This window comes from Dermochelys coriacea, chromosome 2 (assembly GCF_009764565.3).
Source record: "Dermochelys coriacea isolate rDerCor1 chromosome 2, rDerCor1.pri.v4, whole genome shotgun sequence".
Classification (NCBI taxonomy): Eukaryota; Metazoa; Chordata; order Testudines; family Dermochelyidae; genus Dermochelys; species Dermochelys coriacea.
The window spans coordinates 113982392-113997677 of record NC_050069.1 but is presented as its reverse complement, the minus strand read 5'-3'; the positions used below and the strand labels follow the sequence as shown (position 1 = coordinate 113997677).

Here is a 15286-nt window from a genome sequence, read left to right as displayed (position 1 = left end):
TGCCATGTGTGGATCCGTGCACTAGAGCCTTTTGCTTTTCAGCTCCCCTAGGTCTGGGTAGACTCCAGGCACTGTCTCTCTCTTTACCGTTGCAGCCATCCCATTGTTCCGCTTGGGCCACATAACTCAGTTGTTGATGCTTCTTAGTGTGCCCATTTACAGGAACATCTCCAGGCACCAGTCCCTCACTCCTTGCCACAAGAAGTATGATTCAAGAATAGAGTAAAGACCATCAAAAGGGTTTTAAACATACAGAGATCATAATCTCACAGAATTCAGAGATAAATCCCCCTTAATCCTCACAATAGCACACAAAAAGCCCAGCCCTTCTCTCATGCTCTCCTGATGACTAAATCATGTACCCTAATTATCTCCAGCCCCAGCCCCAGCCCCCTGGTTCTCGCTGGTGCTCTCCCAATATCCACATTGCCTCCCTCCAGTCAGCACAGAATGTTGCCACTAAAACCATCGACCTTTCCTGTTGTTCAGACCCTGTCATCCCTCTGTTTAAATCCCTTTGCTGGCTCCCCATTGCCCTTCACTTTAGGTTCAAACTTCTTGTTCTTACATCAGGGCCATACCCCACTCTGGCCTTTCCTACTATCCCATTCCACCACCCCTATTACAACCCCTTCCCCTTAATTTGCCTTTCTTTATTTACACATGGCCCTGGGATACAATCCCCTCCCAATCTGTATTTGCTAACCTACCACTCACGTCCTCCCTAAACAAAGAAATCTCCCACATGCCTTTCTGATAAATTAAAAACATGATTTTAAAGGAAGCATCAAAGTGTGCAATGCCAAGACGGAGTAAGCAGGTCACTACTTTAACCCGAGCGCTTCCTTGCCCCTTCCTCCTCATTTTTTTGTTACTTTCAATTGTTGTCACACCTACAGTTAGATTATAAACTTGTTGTCACAGGGTAGGATGCCCCCTCTAGAGAGGTGGGTTTAGCCCCAACATGCGACTAATCACCTGCTTCCTAACTGGTGAGATGAAAGGCCAGCACATGTCTCACTAAGAGGGAGAGCTCTTGAGAGGCTCCTGTAGGGGACCCTGGGTCAGGGAAAGGACCTGGAAGCCACACACCAGCTAGGTGAAAGAGCTGTCTGGGGATGCCTGCTCCATAGGCAGCAGCAACAACAACCCTGAGGCCAAGTGGCAGGATATGGTTTACCTGTCGTGATTGATGTTGAACTATGATTGTATTTGAACCATGGATGCACCTTTCAGAACAAGGAAGGAAATATGGACCCTGGTGGGAGCTTCATTAACACACTGGACACCAAGGTGACTCACTCTCTAACATGAGTGGGGAAACTGAGGCAGAGGCAGATTCTGACACTGGGTCTGCAGAGACCCTGTTATATTTGTCTTTTATTTTTATTGTAGAGTGTGAGCATAACTGAGGGGCTGAGGCAAAATATTCTACTTCCTGTTTGCAGTCCTCTTCTGTGCACAAACTCCATACCTGTGTAACCCAGCAAATTTCAATTCATGCTCTTAACTTTAGGAGAGGAAAATGCAACCAACCCTCAATGCAAAATGGGAGAAAGTTTTATTGTTTTTTTTTCATTAGACATAGATGAAAATCCAGGCGATGATTGGAACAAATGAGATTTGAATAAGACCCCTGCATTTCAAAGGCTGAATGTGTTTGAGAGAGATTTCTGCTTGTCAGAATGCTTCATTTAAACTGGTGTTATAAGTTGTATCAGACTCCACAGCACCAGAGTGTTCTGAATTGCTGTTTACAATTTCAACAGCTATTTCTTCCTTCTCCAGCAGAGAGACTGTCTCCAGGTCGAATGATAAAGGCTGAACAATGTTTGTATCTTCTTGACCTTCTGAAGTTGAATAGCCTTCCTCATTCAGCTCAGCTATATTTGATGGGCAATTGCTGGGAAAAATCTCCTACTCTGAAGTCTTTCTTTTGGTTGCTCTTCTTTAGTCTGAAAAATATATTGCTTTGTAATGGGAGGGGGAGGGAAGTAGGAATAAACTGTATTTGAACACACGCTTTAACAGTTGCTTTTACTTTTCCGTCTGAGTTAAACTGAAATTTTACTCCAACTGATTCAGAATTTGGCCAGTTTGCACAAAAGAAATAAAATGTCTCTCAAAACCACGGGTTTTATGTATTTTGCTGCAGAAAATGGAAAAATGCTATTCTAGAATTCTCCTTTTTTGTCCCTATCTTCAGCACAGTCTTCATACTCTGAAAACCAGAAAGCTTAACAGTCCTGCAGACATCTGTTGTTGAGAGGGATGCTCCTTCCTGTGACATTGATGGCCATGTTTTACTAGCATTTTTCAGAGATGCAGCCTCTGCTAGCTCAGATTTTAAATGGGAGGTGTTTTTTAGAAGACAAAACAATCCTATGCAGCAAAATTAAATTACCTCGCTTCTTTTTTTGGCAGAATTCTTAATGTCCTTCATTGTTAAAGGATTCACTTCCTTCTTTTCTATCTTAAGCTTTTCCAGCTTGGCTGGTGGTTTCTTTAGTGTCTTTTCCAGGGCTTCGCTCTGTCGAAAGACATTTTAAAAAAATGACAATATCATGAGTGCAGTGGGAGCTGACATTGGAAGGAGCTGAATCTCATTCCACTTGTGCTGAGCCCCTTCCTGCCTCTTTGTGCAGAAATTAGGTGGTTAACTTGGACATAAAAAAGGCTGGAAGCAGTAACACATTAAATAACTAAAGACTCAATTATGCAGTTTACTCCTGTTGGTGATAACTTTCTGAAGTGAGTAGTTTCACTGTTTCATCCATATTAGTAAGGACAGTACAATCAGACCCCATGTATTGGGAAGATTAAGCAACTGAAACTGAAAAGGCTTATAAAAGATTTTGTTGTAACTTTATAATCACTTAAAAATGTAGTGCTGGTTTTCAATATGTGCAAATTAGCAGCCCAGTCTTGTAGCTATCTATTGCTGAGCATAGTGGTTGCTGCTGTGACACTGAAGTCGTGTTTGACAACCTCAGAGACTAAATTCTGCTGTTTATCATAGAATCATAGAATCATAGAATATCAGGGTTGGAAGGGACCCCAGAAGGTCATCTAGTCCAACCCCCTGCTCAAAGCAGGACCAAGTCCCAGTTAAATCATCCTAGCTTTATTTATCTAGTTTACCTAGTTTATCCCTGAGGGAGGCAGTTGTGCAACCCCACACTGCTCTGTCGATCTGTCTCAACCCTCACCTGGTGTGGGCTATCGCCAGGATGAAAGTTCATTCTCCCATGCCTGCTCTTTGTGACCTCCCCATTGTCAATAACAGTGGGGTTACTTCGTGATGAGAAAACTGGATGGGGACCAGTTATCCATTTTCCAAATAGATATCCAAATAGATATCAGATTTCCAAATAGATATCAAATGGCAACAAGTTTCTGTCATTACTGAATTCCAACTAATAACCTCTGGTGAAAAGATCTGTATTTTGTTACTTATCTCCTGAGTCATCCAGTCACCAGATTCTATCACAAATAACTCTGCAAGTCAGGCCTCCATGTCAAAAGAATCAAGTAATGCAATTAGTATGGAGGGTGACTCACTTAATGTGACTGAGGTGGATGAGGAAATCAGTAGGTGACAATAATGGAAAAAATTGATCTACTGAAGAGACCTTTTGCATGCAAACGGTGCACCAAAAACTCACGAACAATGACATGTTCAGTTGTCATAAAAACCTAAAATGGGACAAAATGATGCTCTGAAAATGGTTGTCTTATCATTCACGAAGAAGGCTATTCTAACAGTGTCCAAAAGTGGAAACACTAGAGTACCAGAGCCTGAAACTGGGACAGAGGCAGGGTCTGATAGGGCCTTCCCAAACCCAGTGTTATACTTGTCTCTTATTTGTACTGTAGAGTGCCAGCACAACTGAGAGGCTGGGGCAAACAATTCCAATTCCTGTTTGCAGTCCTCCTCCTCCCTACAAACTCCATGCCTGTATACCACAGCAAGTTTCAATTCATGCTCTTAGCTTTAGGAGGGCAAAATGCAACCAACCCTCAATGCAAAATGCAAAAAAGTCTTATAGTTTTTTCATTAAACATAGATGAAAATCCAGACAATGATTGGAATAAATGAGATTTAAATAGGACCCCTATGTTTCAAAGGCTGAAAGTAGTTGAGAGAGATTTCTGCTTGTCAGAATGCTTCATTTAAACTGTTGTTATAAGTTTTATCAGCACCATAGTGTTCTGAATTGCTGTTTACAATTTCGACAGCTATTTCTTCTATCCAAACTTAAGTGTGGAGACCATAAAAATGGTGAATGTGGAATACATACTCTAACTAAACAGGAAATTCAGACAGCAGAACACTTCCCAACTTGCCCAGCATTTTCACAAATCAGGGAAAAAAACCCCACCTTATCTCCCAGCTGGATTTCTCAGTAAGGGGATATCATAATGGGTTTCAAGGAGTCCACAAATGAATGACACCAATAATGGACAAAGAGGAAATATTAACATGATTGAGGTGCACAGTCTATTGACAATTAGGAACTTATAATAAGTGGATCAAATACCTGCAATTTGCCCTACCTTGAAATCCATAGCTTTCTGGTTAATTTCTTCTAGCCTCTCTCTTAACGAGATAGTGTTTATTCCTAAAACAGATTTGGAAAGTGGGTATTTTGCTATTAATGATTTAGTTATAATATTTTTTTAAGTGTTCAGCCTTCCTGTATAAATGGCAAGGGTTGGGGGAAAATAGAGGAGTGTGAGTTTTGGACAAAAGTTTTAATGTGACTCTTCCTGAAAGAGGAAGAAACCTCTTCATAGATAAACTCAGCTAAACTCTTTCAAAGCACAGGGAGGAAAATCTGTCCTCTCTTAACTCAAGTATTGATGATGGTTATGTTTTTGTGCTGAAATGCTGAAAAACCATCACCTGGGGGATACATCAATGCAGTGCAACTTGGTTATCAGTATTTTAAGTAGCTCTCTTGGTTCTATGATTCCTGTTAGAATTTAATTGACTAATTTATATTGTAGCAGAGAGTGGCTCTCTCTGACCTTGTCTACCCTAGATTTATTGCCATAACATTTCTCACTGTCTCTATCAATGGTGTAGCTCCACTGGTGGCAGCAATGCTTAGAATACAGGGCCATCTAGTCAGTGTGTATTTTAACGACAGGGTCACCTAGGTCTGCTCTGTGCAGGGTAAGACAATGTGGTGATTAAAACATTGATGACTCCCAATATTGCTACCCCACAGGTGGAGCTGCATCAATAAGAGCACTATGGGAAATGCTATAAAACAGGGTGGCCAAACTTACTGACCCTCCGAGCCACATATGACTGTCTTCAGAAGTTCAAAAGCTGGAGGGCGCCTGCCCAGCCTTGGGGCTTCAGCCCTGGAGGGGGATGCCTGCCAGGCCTCAGGGCCTCAGCCCCCCAGGGAAGGGGGTCTCACGGCCTCAGCCCTGTGGGAGACACCTGCTGGGGCTTGGGGTGCCCCACAGGGATGAAGACCTGAGCCCCAGCAGGTGCGTCTTGCAGGGCTGAAGCCCTGAGACCCTCCTCCCCACTGGACAGGCAAAGGCAATGCATGGGGGGATACATGGGGATTTTTGCCAGGGTTTGCTGTCCCTGCTCACTCACATGACAAGGCCTAAAGGGTGTGTAAACTGTTGAGACTAGGCGTGTAATCACAGAAGGGATGGGTTCCTGCTGGGGTGGCTCAGTCTTCAATATTTCTGTGCAAACTATTCTTGAAACCCGTTGTGCAAGTCTCTCACAGTGGTGTCTTGTTCATGTGTGTGGTGCACCTCTTTCCTCTCCTTCCATGATTCTAGCGCTTACTCTAGATTTTGCAAGTGCCCCTTGCATTTGTGCCAGGGCAGCCCAAAACTTCAGATATGAATACCCCCAAATGTTGAGTGATCAAAATCCAGTTTTAAATCATAGAAACACAGTGCTGGAAGGCACTCTGAGAGGTCAACTAGTCCATCCATAGCACACTGAGGTAGGACCAAATATACCTAGACCATCCCTGACTTTGGTTAACCTATGCTTCAAAACCTCCAATGATGGGGATTCCACAGTGTCCCTTAGAAGCCTATTCCAGATCTTAACTATCTTTGTAGTTAGAACATTTTTTCCTAATATCTAACCTAAATCTGCCCTGCTGTAGATTAAGCCCATGACTTCTTGTCCTGCCTTCACTGGACATGGAGAACAACTGATGACTGAATGACAAAGGGGACTAGTAACAGAATACAGATCTTTTCACCAGAGGTTATTAGTTGGAATTCAGTAATGACAGAAACTTGTTGCCATTTGATATCTGTTTGGAAAATGGATAACTGGTCCCCATCCAGTTTTCTCATCACAAAGTAACCCCACTGTTATTGACAATGGGGAGGTCACAGAGAGAACAGGCATGGGAGAATGAACTTTCATCCTGGCGATAGCCCACACCAGGTGAGGGTTGAGACAGATCAACAGAGTCTGACCTCCTACATATCACAGGCCACAGAACCTCACCCACCCGGAATTCAGTCTCTGAGACACTCTCTGGTAATACCCCTTTGGGATTATGTTCTCAAACAGCTACTTTATAGCTATGATGGAGTGGGTAGTCTCAGAGGAGATTATTCTTACAGGATGTAGTGCAGGCCAAGTTCTCCAATGCAACTGAGGAATATTTGATAGTTAACACCCTGGTGACAAATCTGTGTTCCCGCTGTCAAGCTGTTCAGGAAGGAAGCAGACCCAGCTCCAAATTAAAATATTAAGTGATAAAATGGCTAGAAATGAAATCTGCTCCCTCCAATAAAAATTATTGATTTAAAAAAATATATACTTGCGGGAAACAAATAAAGAAATGTCAAAGGAGAACAGATAAAGGTTAGCTGAAGTCAATAAAATGCTACATGTAATCTGAATGCTTGAGTAGCTATTAGTATGAAAAAAACAATAGAACAGACAGCACTCACTTGGGTGATGAACAAAAAATGCAACCAACTTTAGCCAGAGAGGGGATCAGAGGAAGGCAAACCCCATTCAGATATGCAAAAACCCGCTTGGGGAAGGCTCAGCAAACCTAATTCTTCAAACTCCACAGAAACCTTCAACATCGATTGTAGGGCTGTAGCCATCCACTCCCCAGCTGCTTGCCCGGGGGAAGAGATGTTGCACAGAGCATTCTCTCCTTCCATGCCCAGACTTGCAATCTGGATAAGCAAGTACTCAAGTACTTTTTCTTATACAAAGCTCTAGTTCTTTAATTACACAAGTAGTCAAGACTAGAGCTGGGTGAATGGTTTGCTTCAAACCGCAAAACTACTGAAAACTATCCTTGGTTTGGGTATGAGCTGTGTCCATGAACCAGCAGTGGTTTGATCACATTTTGTTTGTATCCACAAACTGTCCATGAGCTTCTTGTGAACTTCCCTTCCCTTACATGTGGATATCCATGAGCTTATCTTGAATCTAGTCCCTAGAATAATGTTTGACAGGAAAAATTTTTTTTTGCAGGTACAGGGGGAAAAAACAGCACCGTATTTTACTAAAATAAATAGTGATACAGATTTTGTTCAAATCTGTGTTTCATAAAAATGAATTTCATTTTTTAAATAAATTTTGGATGTGGGATCCGACATGAATTGTGGATTACTTAGAGACTTAGATATTTGATAAAAATCTTGATTGAGCTGTAATTGTCAACCCCAAATAGTAAAAGACTGAAAGTAGATTATGTCAATTAACTTCTGCCACATATTTGCTGATTTGAAAAACAATTCAGCAATATTCAATTTCCAGTGAGCATTTCTAACGATGGGCAATCAGCGCAACTCCCCACCTAAGGCCAGCATGGGGGTGTGCAAACAAATTAATGAAAGTTGTGGTCATAGAATCTCAATGTTGGAAGGGACCTCAGAAGGTCATCTAGTCCAACCCCCAACTCAAAGCAGGGCCAATCCTCAATTTTTGGCCTAGATCCCTAAATGGCCCCCTCAAGGATTGAGCTCACAACCCTGGGTTTAGCAGGCCAATGCTTAAACCACTGAGCTATCCCTGAGCTTCCTCTGCATTAAAATAAGCTTCTTAATAGTATATTTCTCTGTCATCCGACTTCTTATTTCTAAATCATGTAGGTCCCTCTCTTGAAAGGAGTTTTGTATAGAGCTGCACTAATTGCAATGGGCTCTGTGTGGGTGCAGAGATGGATCAGTATAGAGCTCGTTGCATGATCAGGCCTTTAGTAATTGTCGAAGGTTTTGAATGGCATTGATAAGATACTTGCCTTGACATCTGCTTCTCCATTTCTAAAAGTTGTACTTTGGCTCTTGATTATTCCCTGCATCATCAGCTCCTCAAGGATATCTGATGACTTTTGCCTCTCCCGTTCCTGTAAGTGCATCGGTTTATTGACAAATCCACCACTGAGTAACATGATGTCTTTAAAAAGAAAATGTTTAAAATTATTACTCTAACAGAGCTGAGATTAATTCACCAATTTACTTTCAATGTCACTTCCAATCCTGTAACTTCTCCATGTATTTATTTACTGTGGGTGCCCAATGCACAAAGCCCTATGCATCACTTAAACGCTGCATTAAGGTTTTAAGTGGTCCTAAATGATGCACTGGCTTTGTGCTGGCCCTCTGCATGGGATGAATTGCGCGCTGTGGCCTCTTAGGCCGACATTCAGGAAAGCATCCCTATTCAGGAAAGCACTTGCACTTGAGGATATGCTGAGGTCCCATGGAAGTCAATATTTACATGCTGTCCTGAACTGGGCCTTAGTGAGTCCTTGTAATTCAGATTTTAAAAGAGTCATTGAGCCAGTTAGAGAACTCTACCAGTTTTGGATGAAATTAGATTATCCATTAACAATGAGCTTTCTGTAGACCATTGCCCTCTATGAAACAGAAACAAAAACTTTTCACATGCTTCCATGACCTATATTTTGTTGTAAGAAAGTGTATACACTTGCGTCTGATTACATTTGTTTTCTGCATTAATTATATATTTATAAACAGCAATTAAGAATAAAAAATATTTTGATAACCCTTCTAAACTGCTGTTAGGTTTCAACACATTAGACATGAATGATAAACAAGGAAGCACTTTGTTGCCAAGATAGATCAGGTTTGCAGCCTTTGGTTTGCAATTACACCATCTACATTAGCAAAAGTGAGGGCTTTTGTGAGATGACTTGGACCACATCAGAATCACAGTTATTTAACATCTGTCACTTTTTCATGAGTGGTGTGAAAATCCGATTGATGTATTTTATTGTGAGAAAACAAGAACAGTAAGCCTGTACAGGGTTAGTTTTTCAGAATATTGAGATCATACCTGCCCAAAGATGACTGTAGCAATCATCTGAAGCTGTCACCGAAAAATCATAGGGGGCCAGCCTTCCAACCAGCATCCAAAAATGTGCCAGCAAAAACAGGCTTATTTGCTCACAGACTAAGTGTGCTAAAAGGATATGTACTCTTTCAGTTAACAATGGGCCATATTGGGTAATATCCTGTCAGGGTTCCCCCCCACACTCTGAACTCTAGGGTACAGATGTGGGGACCCACATGAAAGACCCCCTAAGCTTATTTCTACCAGTTTAGGTTAAAAACTTCCCCAGGGCACAAATCCTTCCGTGTCCTTGGATGGGAACTGCTGCCACCACCAAGTGAGTTTGACAAAGATTCAGGAAAAGGACCACTTGGAGTTCCTGTTTCCCTAAAATATCCCCCCAAACCCCTTCACCCGCTTTCCTGAGGAGGCTTGAAAATAATCTATCAACCAAATAGGTAAACCAGATTCTTAAAAAACAGAACTTTATTATAAAGAAAAAATAGTAAGAGAAGCACCTCTGTAAAATCAGGATGGAAGGTAAGTTTACAGGGTAATCAGATTAAAAACACAGAGGATTCCCCTCTAGGCAAAACTTTAAAGTTAAAAAAAAACAGGGATAAACCTCCCTCTTAGCACAGGAAAAATTCAAAAGCTAAAAACAAAAGATAATCCAATGTGCCTTGTCTTATTTACTTACTCTTTTGCAATATTGAGACTCATTTTAGGATGATGTTAGAAGAAGGAGTTTTCTGACCTGATGCTTCTGTGCTTCCCCAGAAAACACACAAACAAAGAGCACCCACAAAGCCTCCCCCCTGCCCCCAGATTTGAAAGTATATTTTTCCCCCATTGGTCCTTTTGGTCAGGTGCCAACCAGGTTATTTGAGCTTCTTAACCCCTTACAGGTAAGGAGGAATTCTAGGCTACCCTTAGCTGTGTGGTTGTGACATACCCCTTTAAAATTAACATTTTCCAAGCAATGAGTTAGCCACTTCCAACTTCCTTTTGAAGACCCCCTCTGAGCTGTAATCTCAAAAGTATCATTGGTCTTTTATTCTCTTTTACTTTATATTTCTATATGAGTGACACTCTATGAATAGTTTAGCAATTTTTGGCCAGTATGTTTGCAGGCACACGTGCAGGTAAGAAAAATCATTTGTCTGCATGCTGTTGTATATATGTGAGCATACTCAATAGTGTGTGTGAAAAACAAGCATGCATTTGTGTGTTCAGCAAACTTTCTGGAATGCAGGACCTTGATGTCTTGGGAACAAAATTATATTTTGTTGTTCTGTAACAAAAAATTAGGAAATGTGTATAATGCCCATTATAATAGGCCCCATAAAAGTATTTTAAATATAGCAGGAAAAATGACAAAAGATGTAATCAGATTGACATTTTCTCAACATATTTCACTTACTACTGTGATCAAAACTATGATTCATTATGTAAAATATAAAGCAATGTTTAATTGTATGATTTCAACAGAGTGGAGAGAGGGACAAATATGAAGTTAAACATAACCAAAACATTATGTTTATCACAAAATTAATTTACTAGTAAAGTAATTAAATTACTAGTACTACAATCCATATTTATAAAGCACTCATCCCTCAGAGTGTGAATGCTAGTAATAATCATTTGTGCTTACATAGCATTTTTCCATTGAAGGGCTCCAAGTATTTTCAGTGAGGGCAAATAAAGTTTGCTGTAACGACTTTGGCTTACGTATTTCCTTAACTCTGTGTGTGTGTGTGTGTGTAAAAAACATGTTACCCCAATACACAATTTTACCCATTTAGATTTATCACTCTAGCTATACATTTAGATTTATCAATCTAGCTATATATCTTCCACAGAAAGTTCTCAGGCAAATAGAGCTGTTTAATTTTAAAGTGGAGGAAATCAAGAGACATGGGAATGGAATTTAAGTTGTTTTTAAAAAGCAGCAAACTCCAGTATTTATTCCTTTAATGTTCACTTGGAAACACTATTTTATTACAGACCTTGCTTGTGACAAAGAACAGTTACTTTAGACTTTCAGTTTTGACTAAGTATGTTTATGAAATTCAAACCATTCTTAGTACTTAGAAGACAGGCAAATAGGGGATTTAAACGGCAAAATAAGTGTTTTAATGTGTGCCAATGTCTGCTGTTAGTTTAGCAACTCTTACCATGGCTAAAGTATCTTAAACTTGTACAAGGGCCAAAGCTGAATGTTCCCTTTTGCACTTACACAGTCTGGGGTAGATCCTCGGCTGGTGTAAATTTACATAGCTCTATTGCCTTCACTGGACCTATTGTAAGGGGACTGTTGCCCCCTTACTAACATTCAGTGGGGGTGTTTTGGTTGGCTAGCTCCCAGTACTAAAAAGGGAAGGGTCTATGGGAAACCAGGACCCTGAGACTGATAGTCCCCAGGAACAATGGGGAGAGGCCAATGCTCCAGGTCAGCCTGAAAGACGGGGCGGGTAGGCTAATCAGAGAGTCGGGAGGCCAGGGAAGTCCTGTCCTCCGTATGAGCTGGATTTGCCTGGGTCAGACAGAGTGGGGCCGAGCTAAGGAGAAAGCAGGGGCCCGAGCTGAGCTGGGGAGCAGAGCTGTGCCAGATCCAGAGGGACCAGAAAAGCAGCTCAGGAAGCAGGTCAGTGCTGGGAGCAGAGTCACAGAAGCGGCCTGCAGAGCAGACCTGTCCTGGGAGCAGAGCTGCAGCAACCAGGGCCAGAGAAGCAGCCCAGGGAGCTGGAGGCAGAGCAGCAGCCACGCTGAGGCAGAGTGGAGCTGGAATTGGAGCTGGGGCTGGAGCAGCCCGGGACCGGGTGTCATGAGCAGCTGGGGAGTGCGAGGGGGGACCCTGGGCAGCGGGCCCAGCACAGGGAGATGCCTCAGCCAGGAGGCTCTGCAGGCCAAGCTTGGATCGTAACCCCGACAGGGCGGGGGCGACACTGGGAAGAAGGGTCCTACCACTTAGAGCCCGAGAGCGTGTGGCCACCACCAGAGCAAGTGTCCAACCCACAGCATCTCTGCAGCGAAGCCAGGGCCTGAGAAGAAGGCCTGGGACTGTCAAGGAACAGACTGTGAACTGCCCCGACGATCCAGAGACGCTGGTTGTGATGTTCCCTGCCACAGCGTGGGTTAAAGTGTTTCCTTTAACCTTTCCCATTTTTCCTTATTCTTTTTAAAATTAATTGTTGATTAAATAACTTGTATTTGCTTTAACTTGTATGTAATGGTCAGTGGGTCAGGGAAGTGCCCAGTGCAGAGAGAGTACCCCGGAGTGGGGACACCCTAGCCTCTGTCCTAGGTGACCACAGCAGGGTTGGGGGTCGAGCCCCCCAGGAATCCTGGGCCCAGCCTTGTTGGGGTTACGAGGACTCTGCCAGACAGGAGAGTGGAAGGGGAGTCCTCAAGGGCAGGGAGGTCACTGGGTAAAGGAAGTGGGAGCGAGGACTCAGATCCTTTCCCTAGCCCACTTCACCAGCGTAGTGCAGAAGCCAGGAAAGTTCCCCACAAGAGCGGGACTATTCCCCTGCTTACACTGTGACAGTTTTCATCAGCAGGGGATCTGCTCCTAAATGTTTATTTCCATTTTGTTCCTTAATTTTAATGTGAATTTAGTGCATGTGAAAGGCCAAACTACTCCCCTGTTTAGCCACAAAACCAGAACAACACTGGCAGGGTCAATGCCAATATGTCACAACCCTGTCCGGGAGGAACAGGACCTTTTGTAGTAGCGATGTGGGAGTTTATTCTCCACAATCCATTCAACAAGCCTGCCAACAAGGGTGAAAATTACTGTCTGTTATAATTGTGAGAATTGAGTCACATAGAGGAAAAACTGATAATTGGATATTACTGACTTGGGTCAGCTTTGAGCAACTGATTAGGGAGCGCAGCCCTTCAAATGCTTGGAGTCAATGGACATTACAATGCACTGTGTAGTAACTGTTTGCAGCACTGGGCTCAAAGGGGTGAATGGCTCTGTATCTCCTTCCTTTTGGTTGCTATGAAGTTTTTGGATGTTTACCTGTGTTTTGCCTACTATTTTTTTCTCTAAGAGAAGGTAACCTTTCCGGACCTTCCCCAGGTAAATTTCCCCTACTGAGTTCATCAAGTTTTACTCCACAGTCTAAGATGGCTTTTGACCCAGTGGACCCTTCCTGAAGGGCGGAGCCAGCTGCTCTCTGAGATGGGTCATTATTAGCCTTCAAGAAAAAGAAATAAATACATGAGAAAGGCACTTGGGGAAATTTAACGCCATTTATAAGCAGACAGTTCCTAAAATAGCTCCATAAAACTGTCACGCTTAGAGTGGAGCAGAACACAGCTCTGCACATCTATGCTGCTCCTGAAATGTCCTGACAGTGAGCCATATTTTCTCACAGATTATCAGCTATGGTAATGAAATGAAGAAGAATTTCAAGAACGGAAGCAATGACCTCACATCTGGCTGTGTCCTTGATCACATTAAAAGGTAAAGTCTTGAGACAATGCTAATTTAAGCTTTGTTTGGAAATATGTAGGAAGATGTGACCACAATAAACATTCATGAGTCTTAAATTATCACTTACTAAGGATCCCATTCTACATGCCTTCCTCATTCTAAATTCAGTGGCAGCTTCGAGTGTCCAAGGAATGCAGGATTGAGCCCTAAATGCATTTTATTTTTTATGCTTTTGGTTGTAACTCTGCAATAGCAAGAAGGGCAACAATAGTGTGCTCCATTTTATGGCAATTAAGCACGATCCCAGCAAATGGCTAAGGCAGCCCTTGGTTGGGCAAAATTTCTGTGCCCCTCTGTTATGCTGTGTCCATGACAGTGTGCAGCTGGTACTGACAAGGCTGGTGACAGGGCAATGGCTGCAACCAGACTCTCCCCATTACATGCTGCTTAGAGTGCCACTCTCCTGCACTTGTACCCTTTCTCTTTTCTAAGAGGAGGATGACACAGGACACATTTGCAACTTCCTTCAATGATCGGACACAAACCCTGTAAAGGAAGTTGCGCACCTGCTTCATACAGAACACACCATTGAACCCAATGAAACATGACGTCAGCTAAAAAATTTGCCTTTATGTGGTGGCGAATTCATTGTCCACTCCCATAGCACAATGTAACCTCTCAAAGCAGGTGGGCAAATATGCAACATACCATCTTCATGTGCACATGCCACTCCAGAGTGCCCTCAGGTATTGTAATATATAATCTTCTGGGTCAGACTAACCTATACATACGTGATCATTCATCACTGATGTGGAAGGTGCAACTAGAGGGATCTAGCACCCTTATTTAGAGGAGTGAGGGAGAGTATTAAAGAACCCTTCCAGTCTCCATAAAGAATCGTTAAAATCAATAAACTCATATCCACAGACATACAGCCTGCCTTGTCTGTGCCCCTGCTATGCCAGGCTTGTTCCAGCTTGGGTAAATTCAGTGTTAAGGGCTGATATAAGAGTTGCCCAAAGGGAGCTCTTTCTTTCTACCTACTTACCGACCTACCCACCCATTCAGGCTTCTCTTGTAACATTCTTTTCGCCATTTGCTTGAGAAAAGTTGTTACCTGAGTCTTGGCTTCCCAGCCATTCGGCAGCTCCTTGGCTGATGGTTGCACCATTTCTACCTTGCTGGAACTGCCACAGCCCATGGCAAGACTGTGACCACCTCCTTCTCTTGGTTTGAAGGTCCAGGAGGAGCTCGGCTGTGCACGGTCACTAGGGACTCATGCAGTTGCCTGGGTCTGTTGCTACAATAAATGACAACACAAAAGGTTTCCTCCTAGAGTTTGGAACATTGTGATACATACACACCACTTTCGTCCAGGTGATCTCACCTTAGGTTGAGAGGGAACCTGGCTTCCCTGTGCCAGCCGTGGGCACTGGAGTGACAGCAGCAAGTTTGTGCAGGTCACACGAGGGGGAAGGATACCTCCAAGCTTTTTAAAGGGGGAAAAAAGAGAGACA

At 42.8% G+C, this 15286-nt stretch overlaps 1 protein-coding gene and 1 long non-coding RNA gene across 2 annotated transcripts in view; one reads left to right on the top strand and one right to left on the bottom strand.

Moving 5' to 3' along the window:
- The window catches only part of LOC119852048, a 42346-nt gene extending 40338 nt beyond the window's left edge, over window positions 1-2008 (top strand). The window contains exon 3 of the long non-coding RNA XR_005291503.2: window positions 1789-2008. This is a non-coding gene — a long non-coding RNA (uncharacterized LOC119852048). The remainder of the gene's footprint in view (window positions 1-1788) is intronic.
- Window positions 1563-14970, bottom strand: STMND1 (stathmin domain containing 1). Its single transcript, XM_038392866.2, is given in 6 exon segments — window positions 1563-1892; window positions 1895-1955; window positions 2405-2530; window positions 8268-8422; window positions 13353-13530; window positions 14887-14970. Coding segments are annotated over 6 exon segments (816 nt in total). The 3' UTR covers window positions 1563-1680.
- Window positions 14971-15286: the final 316 nt, after the last annotated feature.